This window comes from Pleuronectes platessa, chromosome 19, assembly GCF_947347685.1.
Source record: "Pleuronectes platessa chromosome 19, fPlePla1.1, whole genome shotgun sequence".
Lineage (NCBI taxonomy): Eukaryota > Metazoa > Chordata > Actinopteri > Pleuronectiformes > Pleuronectidae > Pleuronectes > Pleuronectes platessa.
The window spans coordinates 15,509,213-15,521,622 of record NC_070644.1 but is presented as its reverse complement, the minus strand read 5'-3'; the positions used below and the strand labels follow the sequence as shown (position 1 = coordinate 15,521,622).

The 12,410-nt window shown below is 40.7% G+C and overlaps 2 protein-coding genes across 2 annotated transcripts; both read right to left on the bottom strand.

Annotated features, from left to right (window-relative positions):
• Positions 1-1,499: 1,499 nt before the first annotated feature.
• noc4l (nucleolar complex associated 4 homolog) lies at positions 1,500-5,564 on the bottom strand. Its single transcript, XM_053411039.1, has 15 exons — positions 5,392-5,564; positions 5,167-5,287; positions 4,722-4,828; positions 4,279-4,386; positions 3,947-4,096; positions 3,765-3,867; positions 3,637-3,671; positions 3,502-3,552; positions 3,301-3,412; positions 3,122-3,182; positions 2,896-3,006; positions 2,516-2,679; positions 2,256-2,338; positions 2,018-2,131; positions 1,500-1,840 (listed from the first exon to the last, which is right to left on the bottom strand). Exons 1-15 carry the CDS (start codon positions 5,542-5,544, stop codon positions 1,721-1,723), a joined length of 1,593 nt encoding a protein of 530 aa, XP_053267014.1. The 5' UTR covers positions 5,545-5,564; the 3' UTR covers positions 1,500-1,720.
• Positions 5,565-6,466: 902 nt separating this feature from the next.
• pus1 (pseudouridine synthase 1) lies at positions 6,467-8,993 on the bottom strand. The gene is made up of 6 exons (XM_053411094.1): positions 8,667-8,993; positions 8,302-8,528; positions 8,081-8,218; positions 7,635-7,737; positions 6,756-7,456; positions 6,467-6,657 (listed from the first exon to the last, which is right to left on the bottom strand). The coding sequence occupies exons 1-6, from the start codon at positions 8,728-8,730 to the stop codon at positions 6,625-6,627; spliced, it is 1,266 nt and encodes a 421-aa protein (XP_053267069.1). The 5' UTR covers positions 8,731-8,993; the 3' UTR covers positions 6,467-6,624.
• Positions 8,994-12,410: the final 3,417 nt, after the last annotated feature.

The window sequence follows — 12,410 nt, the reverse complement described above, 5'->3', positions numbered from 1 at the left end:
TGGCAGATGCGGAATATATTAATTTACCTTAACTCAATCTCGGATCCAATAAACTGAGATGTAGAAAAGGGGACTCTGTATTTTACAAATATTTGTTGGACATAGATCTTCCTCTGGGTTAACTATGTTCTATCATCCTGGGTTAAAGCAAAACAAGTGAAAAATAAGACCTAAAGTAACAAAATTGACCTTAAACATAAATATTTCCATAACACATTGTGGACAAGTTTCAGCAAGTGTACAGAAAACTTTGAAAAACTGCAGTTTTGGAGGGAGGGGGGGGGGGGGGTATATCTAAAGATGTATCTTGTCATGCGAAATAATTAAAAAGATGATTACCTGTCTAATGATGTTTGTCAGCTCCTCTCCCCATCACAGTGATCCTCTGCTCCGCAGCATCCTCACCTTCACAGTTTTGGCAGAGTCTGGAGCCATGTCTCCATCTGTGTTCTAAAAATAACCCAACAACAATATTAGAAAAAGAAAATAGACTATAACTCATAGTGTTACAAACAGCTGAGCTGAGCTGCAGACTCTCTGGCTTCCATGGCTTCAAATGTGCGTCGCTCCTCGTCGGTCTGCATATAAACTGGACAGCTTCTCTCCCTGCTATGACTTTGCTCTTTTACAAAGCAGTGATTCAGATTTATTTCCTCCTGCTCTCACGGGGCTGCCTGCTGTGTGGCCATATGGTCATTAGGCGAGAGGATGAAATGTGAACTGCACACGAGGGGACGGGAAATTAAAAAAAAGAGCGTGTGAGCCTCAGCCCAGCTCTCACCTGAGATCATGGTGGGAAGAGAGAAGTGGTGTCTGCACGGTGTTGAGATTCTCCATGAGTTATTCTAACTCTGATACATTCAGATAAACTAACGTCCATAGTTAGTTAATTTAAACTTTAGCACTTTATTTTTTGGCGAAACTAAAACTTAAAGTGGCGCCACACGGAAGCAGCACAGGTGTTCCCACTTTGTCCAATTAGCTCCTCTGAGAAGTGCGCATGCGCAAACGGTCTCCTGACTTCCTTATTCATATGCTGCACTCGTGGTGGGAGGAGCTAATATGATTTGATATACAGTACATTATATCTTCATTTAAGATTAGATTACCCTTTTCTTATTTGATATATATGTACTAGAATTATTTATATATTTGAATCATTAAATATAAATAGCCTACACTATATATTCATTTCAAATCAGATTATTTTAGTGATTCTACACAAACACACTACATATTCATTTCAAATCATACTTCCTGTAGACTTTCTAAGCAGAAATCCAACTCTTCCTTAATCTCATCAAATGTGTAAGTATTTGAATTAAGCTTTTTCTTATTTTAACAGGCTGCTGCTGCTGCTGCCTGAGCATTGAGACTGACGGGGGAACGTCATGAATGTGTCACAAAACAATAAACCATAAAGAAACACTGTGGAGCCAGATCGTTGAATAGGCTTCAATCTGCTCATTATGGATTGTGCGATTCATTCATGACAACAATGAGCTTTGATAAATGTTTTTATTCATGAAAAACAGTCAAACAATTAGGACATTAGGGGTCATGGAGAAAAACTCCAGATCAGTTACATTACGTACATACGTTTGTCTTCTCACCAGTCGTTGCTCTCAAAAGGGCATAAACGTGATGATATCTAGAGGAGAGTGTGTCCAGATTTACAGTTGAGTCCAAACTGTGATGCTACACTGTAAATATAAGCTCTTTAATTCAGACAGAAGTGCTGCCCTAACACATCTCCTCCTCCTTGTAGTAACTGTGAGGCAGTTTCAAACTCCAGTGGGACAGTCTTGGTCTGGGTCTGCTTCAGGTCTCTCTCCATCAGCTGCAAATGAGAACACAAGACATTATTCTAGCTACTCAGATGACATCAATTTAAGATTAATATACAATCAATAGATGAGTGAACTTCCATTTTGTTTGTATGTATTAAAAAAGACTATTGTGCAACTGTTAACAAAACAGTTCAACTACAGAAACAAACGTGGAAGTGTCACATCACCTCAAATGTTGTCAACTCCAGCACATCGCTGATGTCCTCCTCTTTTCCTGAAAGGGGGGTGTTGATCATCAAGGCAGCTTTGGCCACGTCAGGGTGGTAATGCTGCTGCAAAGTCTGTAGAAAAGCAGAGAAGAAAAATGAAAACTTCTGTAAACCAGACTACGACTTAGAAAACCTGTGGCCAGTAACAAGCAAGTTGCAGTGAGTGTCATGGATGATTAAAGCACCACATACACACCTTAATTTCCCACAAGCTGCTCTCTAAGGCACAGCTCTGAGCAGGGTCCTCTTCATCCATTAGATACGGGTCCTCCGGAGTTTCTGTCATTATGATTAGAAACATACATTTATCCTAAAATGCTTCTTGGTTCATAGAAGAAGATTGGACAGTACATTAAAGTAAGATTTTAACAAATACATTGAGCGTCTAAACATCTAAACCTGACAGTTTAGTAAACAGATCAAATCCAAATCACAAAGTGAAAGGCTGACACCCACCATCCTCTGTGTTGGGCTTGTGAATCAGGACTCTGCAAGACGGGTGGCGACGGATCAGGTTGTAGATGAAGGGCAGCACGATGAGGAGGGCTGCAGGTGGTGCAGTGAGAGCCAGACGGGCCAGGCGCTTGGCAAAGGCTGCCACTAGATACACTGGTAAGTGACTGCGGGCAAGCACACATACTCATATAAGATAATTTCGCTTATCTTAAACAGTCAAAAGCAAATTTTGAAGTTTTTTTTTAAACAGTCAGTTTGGATCGCAAGAACTAATTCTCCTGAGTGGCTGCTGCTGTAATCTCACTTGGCAAGCATTAACTTTACTTACTAAGTGCAGATGCAAACAGCTTTAACAAGATAGACTGAGTGAGTGATCTTACCTGGAGCTAAGGAAGAGGTTGATTAGATAGAAAAACCGCGCTCTGTACTTCACGTGGAAAATAGAGGGCTCAAGCAGATTATACAACTTCTTGTAGAAATCAGGATAATCCCTGAAAAAGTGATACACAGACACAACATTTAGTGTTTATGTCAAAACATTTAGGTCTTTATGGTCAGATTGGCTTCTACTGGTATTGTAGTTAATTAATTTGGCATAGTACTCACAGGTTGTGTTGATGTATGAGGACAAAAAGGCCATTGAGGGCCAACAGGCTGATAGCTCCACCTTCAATGCGGATATAAAAACATGTCATTGTATCTTAATATTACATCCTGTAGACCAGGTGTGAAAAAATGCCTTTAGCAGTACTCATGGTCTTTATTAATCCACGTGCACAACTTACCGACGTCATAGGCAGCAGTCAAGAAGTCAATCATCAGCGTGGGTTTACTCATGTGGGGCAAGATGGAGTCATGGAGAATCACCAAGATGTTTTTATACATGCTGCTCGGCAACTGCAAATCAGAAATGAGGAATTAAGGAACAGCGTCCTGGGTTTGTACAAAGAACAAAATAATTAGAACTGAGCAGTTTAGATATTTACCTTGTACTTGAGAAAGCCGAGCCACATCTTCTCAAACACGCGCTTCTGCTCCTGTAACGGAACGTTGAAAATGTTATTCAGGGACATCATCGTCACAAACAGAAATGTGAAGGTCAGATTTAAAAATGAACTTACATTGAGTTTGGCAGCTTTCCAGTCTTCATGCTTAGCTGAAAGAAAATAAGTAATAACAATAATTTAATCACTATAAGAACTTTCTTTTTAAACGAGGACATTAATACAAAGTGAAAACCGTTGCTGACCTTCCTGTTTGACCATAAAGTTGGTGAGCTCCGACTCCTGGCTCGGAATGCTGATGTTGGACATGAGGGTGAACGCGTTGTTCTGGAAAACGGGCATCAAGGCCTTAGAGGAACAAGACAAGTAAGATTAGCTCGGCAAATTCGATGTGATGACAATAAACAAGCGTGCAGAGTTCTCTTACCCCTTTGTTTTTGTCCATGACTTTCCCCACACAGTCACGAATGGAGCTCATGGCGTAGTAACGTACGTCCTCCATCTCAATGAATTCCTGGAACTTGGAGATCAGCAGGGAGTTGTCTGCCGTTTTGGACAGCAGTCTGTCAATCACTGTCTGAACCATGAAAGAAAACAGAAATGTTAGAAGACGCCTGTGACAACGGTCAAAAACAATATTGAAAACACAAATGAACTAATACATTTATCATAATAAAAATAATATATATCATTTTTCATATTACTAGTAGTGTGTGTGTGTGTAGGGGGGGGGGGGGGGGGGGTGATATATTAACCAACCTGGATGAGTTCTCTCGGGAAGGTATAATGTTCACTCCAGTCCAAGTCCTCCAGAGGATGTTCTCCTTCTCCTGCAGCAAACTTCATCAGGCAGCACAGGGCCGTCTCCTAAAATAAACCATTTTATGCAGCATTGGAAATTAATAGTTAACTAGACTTGACTTTTGTGTCATGGCAATAAAGAGATTAAAAGCCAAAAATCCAATCTATACTATTACAATACTAATAATTTATTAATTTTGTCATTTGAAAAATATGGTGAGGACTCACGAAGATTCATAAGTCACCATGAAGTTGGCATTAAAAGTAGCAGCTACTGCATGTTGCATTCAATTACTTGTGTGTAGTACCGGGGATGGGCAATAAAACCAATTCAATAACTATCACAATATAGGGAAGGTTTGTGATTCTGTGCATCTTCCTTCTGTTATCAGTCACCTCACCTTGACGCTGTGAGCTTCGTGACTGAGAAGTTCGAGCAGGATCTCCACGCAACTGTTGTATCGGTGTCTCATGAAAATGCCATACTTCTTTTCGGGACTGTACCCTCCTGGAAAAGACAAGAAAACACAAATGAGCATGTGATATGAAAGAATTAAAGATGAAATATGATAAAATAAGACTTTATTTATCAACACAAGAGGGGGGATTCAGTTGTTACAGCAACAGGAGGGTCAGAATACACCTTTTACTATAGTCCTTGTCTGATATCCAGGTAGGTCAAACCCAGAGTATTAGACACGTTTATGTCTTGTTATATAAACTCAGATCTTGAGCTACAGTTGCAGGTGATATCCCAGCAGTATCGTGAACTGTGGGTGCAGCAGTGTTGCTCTCATGTATCTAGAGAGTGGGGCTCATAACCAAGAGTACCCAGGTCAGACTCACCGCTCAGCGCCTCCTCTTCCCCGGGCAGCTTCCCTTTGAATAGGGCTTTTCTCTCCAACAAGGTGCAGAACAGTTTACTGCAGGAGCCGACGGCACTGATGACATCTTTCTCTTTCTCTGACTGCGAACACAGAATAACTCAGGGTTACCTCGGGAGCTAAACGCTGCTGTGACGTTAACCAGCGTGTGTTCAGCTGTGTTCCTCCGACAGACGAGTTTATTTACCTGCAGCAACTCCAGAAGGTCGAAAACATCGTTCGCGTGTTTCCTGCTCTCCAGTATTTGCTCGACTTTGCCGTCCAGCTGGATTTTAGCAGTTTTTACACATTGTTCTGTTGATTTTAAGGAACTCACGTTGCGCTTTTTGGCCGGCGCCATGTTTACTCGCTAATGTTGCGTTCAAGTAACAGCTCAAGAATAGGAAACAACCCACCACTACAACGTGGACACAGTTACTGGCACGCAATGTATACGTGTTGTCTTTTAATTCAATCCATGGTTTAAAAACGTTTCATCATGTTTTACATATATGCTTGGTATTTTGCCACACTCTATTTATATAACTGTAGTATGGGAGGTCAATGGAAGCGCTAATTTACTACACTTTGTGAGGTTTTGAATGCGACACTAATGCAAACCATATATATGTTGTATCGCCTCCTAGTGACTGGAGGGCGAAGGTTCAGCTCATGTCACAACCTCTTCATCCCTGTGATGTTTTTGGGGCATAGCTCTGTTCTGTAGCATCATTTATCTACATTCTTCATTGAGTTCCATCAAAACAATTACTTTGAAATCATACCATGAATTTAAAGTAAACATACCATGGACAGATTATGAGATAATGAGGGTTTATTGAACTTTATTGACCCTAGTCCTGTGACCACAGGGAGCCTGTTCATGGTAAATGTTCAGTTGATTCTGTCTCTTAAAGTTGTATTTGTAAAAGACATTAAATCTTCTCATTCATTAATACAAAAGATTGTGGTTTTCGTATGTTTCCAGACCATGTTGACGCATACAATTAAACAGATTAAAGCTGAGCTGACAATACAATTTAAAAGAAAATGGCCATGAAAAAATTATTCGTTGGATTAAATGTTTGGTATCCGACTAGAATTTATACAGAAGTGGCCTATGTGCCTACTAACACACCTCATCAATCAAAGCCCTTCCTGTTGTTTTCAGGAAAATGCTTTGCAGGAGCCATCACTGAATAAATTATACAGGCATTCGCATTGGTTTGACAATGACATTATCAATGGAGAACAATCACTTGAATAAAGAACAGAGAGTCTCATTATCAGGTTTTTATATGTTTAATAACATTTGTAAAAGATAGATTTAAACCCACTAAAAAAAACATCAGTCTTGGAAGATGGACATTTCGACCAGAATAAAGCTAAAGTTCAGCAAACGAAAAAATTATATTTCCATGATTCTCTCAGCAGGCGTGACCTAATCTGTCTCGTTTCCTTCATCTGCATTGTCCTGAGGAAAAAGAGGAAACCATCAATTTGATTATGTTTCAAAAGAAATAATTTTAAATCAAACACGAGTGTTTTAAATACAAGTTCTTTCTTAGATACCTGTTTCTGGTCCTTAGCGTCTTGAGCTCCACTAGCCGTCCCTTCAAAGTCGTGGATAGGAAGTGTGGCCATCCAGCTGACCATGGAGCCCTCCTGACCCTCCGTCTCAACAATGGTGGGGTAGATGTGAGCCTCCTTAAAAGCCTTGATCAGCTCCTCCTCGCGGTCCCATTCTAAGCACTCGTGCAGCCCGTCCCCTCCGAAGCGTTTGTTGTAGCGGTCAAAGTGAACCTTCTCCAGCACCAGCCCCAGTCCTGGAGCTTTGGGCACATCCACCTTCCCCTGTCCCCAGCTCCGCTCTATCACCTCCTCATCCGCGTAGCCCTTTACTATCGCAATCACCAGGCCGATCATCTTGCGGATTTGGTGCATCATAAAGCTCTGGCCTCGCACAGTGATCTCTGCGAACTCCGAGCCGCTGCGGATGAACGGCTCCCCGCAGGTCATCTCTGTGATGTAGCGGCGAGCGCTGGGGTCGCTGGGAGCCTTCTGGGAGGTGAAGTTGTGGAAGTTGTGGGTGCCTTTGTACAGAGCAAACAGACGGTTCACCGTCTGAATTATCGCTGGGTCCAGGCGAAAGGCTGCTGTGTTCCCTGTGTCAGTGTCTTTCTGGGCAAAGGCCACAGTTGGAAGCATGTAGGAGTAAGTACGACCATCACAGTTGTTTTTGGAATTGAAACCCTGGGTCACCCGTTTAAGACCTGTGGGGGCGATTGAAAAGACCAAATGTCAATGCCAACAGACAAACTCAAACCAAATGAAGTGGATTTGAGTAACACCTTGAATTTATTTCACTCATAATCCTTCACTCATTTTACAAGTATATTCAAAATATGAAATTCAGCAACTATAAAGAGATAAGTGGAACCGATGTCTCACCTAGAACTCTGATCTGCTTTGCCAGATTCTCGTTGATTTTCTCCATGACGTCGTCCATCAGCCGCAGCTTTAGCGACACAACTTGGCCGGCAGCAGACACACCCTGAGCCGGTTCAAAGAAACAAACACCAACATCCTTTGTCAAGATGACGCAACAGTACTAGTGATAAATGCAGTCATGCTGTATTAAAACAGTTTATTTCACATTTAATGATTTGTCTCATTAGAGTATACTTGAAGATGACTAAATGGACAGGGAGGCTACATGATTCAGGTCACAGCTGAAAAGTTGCCACCATGAATAAAAACGTGCTTCACAAGATCCATGGCAAAAATGAATGAATAAAAATAAAAAGGTGATCAATTCAGTTCAATGAACATGGACATGCAAAGACACGTTTGACAAAAAACTTTACAAGTTCTGTAGATAATTAATAAACCCTCACCTTATCGGTTCTGGCACATCTTTGGAAAGACATCTTCTTCATGTCATCACCGTGGTTTTCAGGAATGCAGCCAGACTTAACAAGAGCAGTGACCAGATCGCCCTCGATGGTCTTGAACTCAGCGGTTCCAGGATTCCTCTGAAACACAGAAAACTCTGACGTTTAGCCACACGTAAGGAAATACAGCTCTTGTAAATGACATCGAGGGCCCCAGTGTGTACCTGCATGCCATAGTAGCCCTTTCCAGAGTAGGCCAAGAGAAGCACCACTTTCTTTTTAGGATATTTCTTCTCATCGTCCGCCTGCTCCCCCTCTGTTTTCAATCTCTTTGCAGCCTGTAGCCTCTCAGACGAGTCTCCATTTTCCTCGTTGGCTCTTTTCATCAGCTTGGCTGTGTTTTCGTCTTTTGGTGATTCAGTCATCGTGCAGCAGAGTTTATAAAAGCCACCTGTAGAGAGAACAGCTCTCTGTTACATGGACGCACAGACAACGCACCAAGGTCTGCAAAGACTTTGTGCCCAAATCGAGCTGACAGATGTAAAGAGAGAATGGAGAAGATTCTTTGAATGGCTTCTGGTGGACTCACCTCTTGTCTGTATCGTCTGTGAGTGTTTAACTAAGGCACTGACCGCGGGTCGGACTGTAAACATGTCACGTTGTCAAGCCATCCTCAGGAAACCTGCTGCCACACGATGAGAGCTGGAGTTTCAGATGAGGCGAGCGAAGCAGCGCAGGAGATTCACGCTGGATTAATTTACCGAACACGTAAAGTCCGTCTTTACACTTCAAGTCTAGGGACCGTATTTATAAATATTTAGGAATAACGCATTTTACACAGTGGTGGATACACATGGTCGCTACAGGGATGTGTTAACTTTGACCCCGCGTGTAGATCTCACGATACTGCCTGCTCTCGTTTCCGCCCGCGTCACTGTGGACCCGTTTTTTAAAGAGACATGGGGGCATTTTTTTTATTTCATTTTTATTTCCGATTCAAAATTACATTTTCACAACTATAACACCAGAGACGACTCATTCAAACCTTTCAGTATCTATTTTGTTGTATCTCGTAAATAGTGAGAGCCGGACAGCAGCAAATCCACAGGATTTATGCTATGAAAGTAATTCAACTGTGTGATAATAATGTTTTTTATATTTCTATATTTAAGAGGAATTAAGGAGTTAAAAAAACAATAGGCTCAACTAAATTCAGCCGGAAACTATTTACAGATCATTTAACTTTTTTTTTTACAATGTAATAAAGTTTTTGTCCACGTGGGTGCAGCAGAATCACAAAAACCGAGTCGTGCAGTTGCTTTGGATGATAAGGTTTCAAATGCAAAGTTATCAAGATGTGGATGATCTCTGTTCTGACCGCATAGCTTTATATTCAGACGGAAATTTAGTACTAAGACTGTTGCTGATGGATTTCAAGAACAACAACTAGTTTCAGGTTCAAACATCGGCTAAGCTTTAACAAATATCTATAATCTAGGCTTCAGTTCACACTGTTATAAACTCCTATCCAATCCAGAGGTTGGTGTCACCTTTGATCAAATCATCATATTCCAGACTCCACCTGAACCCCCTATTACGAGTTAATCAGGCAACTGGAACTGTAAATAAAGAAGCATGTTATTAAAATGTAAAAAAAAAAAAAAAACATGCAGAGCACATGCCTTTCACCACCATTCTAGACCATATAAAGATGTCTCACTGTGTGAGCCACCATTGCACCATATCATGATGTGACTCATGTAACTATCATGCATGAGGGTGAACTCTGAAGTCAAATCAGGAAGGTGTTGACGCAGAGGTGTTTACGTCTTCTTCAAGGTCACCGCAGCATGGAGGACGACTGGTTGCCAACAGGCTAAACCTTTCACCTTCTCATCCTGGGATGGCTTCCCAATGTGCTCCAGGTTTTTTTTTTATTCACAGCACCTTATAAGGTGATCAACCAGTTTTCTGCTGGAAACCCAGAGCCAAACATAGGCTTGTTATGGGAAAAGTCTTCTGCTTAGCTAAATCATTTATATCACAGAAGGGCATATCCCCTATTTTACTAATCAATGCAGATCTTATAGCTGCTGGTGATTCTGAATGAGAAACCAACTCTACTTTGATGGTAGCAAATAGGCACATGGCTAAGTGTTAGATAAAAGCTAGTAATGCTTTTCAGTTTGCACGTGAATATTACATTTATTCCCAAAAGATGTCCTGAAACAGTGCCCAAGGGAAAAGGGAAAAGGGGAAAGTCCCGTTACTTGGTGAATAGAAAAACTATTATTTTCATTTTTTATTTTCGGAAATAAACAATTATTTACGTATTTTTTGATGACCAAGAAAAACTTTTAATGATGTGATAACTGGGGTCTTTTGTGAGCAGGCAGAAATCCCTGCCCCGGAGTCAGAGATAAACACAGCCAGCATTGTGATCAAGCTCTCTGTCGTCTCCTCTTCAAGTACGACACAAACAAATGAAGGCTGAGCATCTGACTGCAGTCTCTAAAGAGAGTGATGCAGCCGCATATGGACCGATTAAGCTTTTCAAAAACAGAGTTATACCTTCCTGCAAAGCTCACACTCAGCTTGTGTACTCCCACATAGAGCTGGCTGCTGCAGTCGGAGCTCACAAAAACTCAGGGACAGGAGAAGCTTGGTCGGATTGGACAGAACGTCGCTGCTTGTGTTTCCTGCCTCCACATGTAACAGAGAAATAATGAATTAAAAGCCGTCCTCATTGCTACAGAAGACGTTACCCTGCTGGCTGAGTTATGCAACAGAAAAACACCACATACTGTACAATTCAATGGAACTTTTATGAGCCAATAATGTATGAAATATGCAGCTTATAAATTATACTGCAAATAGAGAATACTACTGCCTTTGCATCCATTTCACTCTTAAACGGTGCAGTTCTACAGAATGAATCAGTCCCTCTATTGGGGTTGAAGTCAGAACACGACCAATAGAAATGTTATATTTTCATTGACAGGAAAATGTCATAAAGATATTTTCAGATTGTTATAATTTGGATCATGTGCTTCCAAAAATGCATTTCCAGGACTTAACACTCAGGATTCCACGGTCACACCAGTGTGGTCCAGTCACATGATGTGTCATGTGAGTTTTCAGGTCAAATACGTTGGGATACTATGGTCAAAAAATAATCGTCTCATGAAAAATCTAAATTGTAAAAAACAGCACAGGACTCACAAGGGTTGAAATTTAACTTTATTAGAACTAACATCTAAGTTCATATTTGTAGGGTGCAGTAGGAAAAACAACTTCTTACATTATGAAAGTTTTTTTTTAATGACGAGATCCTTTCCTACCACATATATGATGCCTATTAAAATTCAGTATGACAACTGATATTACAGAGGTTTAAGGAAATATTTGGACCTTAGATCCTTGTGAAATACAAATATAGTTATAGTGTAGTCAGTGTATTAAAGTAATACTTGCTATATGCTGGTTCTCGTTCACCGCACTTTTCTATTGTAATTTTAAGCCATTCTGCGTAGTTGTAGGCGAACATTTCCTTGTCAATGAACAGGAGTCTGACTGTGGCAGCACACATTAGTCACAGTGTCTGAAAATAGCTTGTCGTTCAGATAGACATCAGATAGTGTGGGCTGCAAGTCATCTCACACGGAAGATATCTCACTATCTGGGGAATTTCATTTGAACTGTTTAAAAGATCATTTTTTGCTCTCTAGATTACAATCATTCTGCCATTTCATATTTTCTTGAAACTATAGTGATATCATGGTGCAAAAAGGATGGATGAAAGGCCAGAGTGCCGATGATAAGGCTGACTGTGTTATAACACAGGCCTGGTTGCTCTGTCAGTCCAACAGAGAATGGTGTTTTTCAAAGACAGTTCCGATAACATTGACAAGGACAAAAAAGCGATGGGTATGGCTGAAAGTGGGGGGAGTTTGTGATATATTAACATCTTAAATTGTATAAAACAATATAAAAAAAAATAAGAAGCTCATGAAGTTTTGCCTTGGTTATACAGTTTTCTTATGTTGAATTGTGGTGAATTATTGTAATTTAAGCATATTCCTTCTTCTGTTATTGAGCACATGGGCTGCATGGGTATGGAAGAAGAAGTATTCAGATCCTTTACTTGGGTAAACTACAAATAAACAATGTAAAATTACTCCATAACGATACTTAAGAAGCTAAATGTAGCTAACATATTAAAGTAACAGAACTGGTTTGGACCCTCTGGATAGAGGAATCATTTTATATGACATGATTAGATGCTGCTAATGAAGCAGCATGTGAGTGTGGTAACCGCTGGAGAGTGAACTTC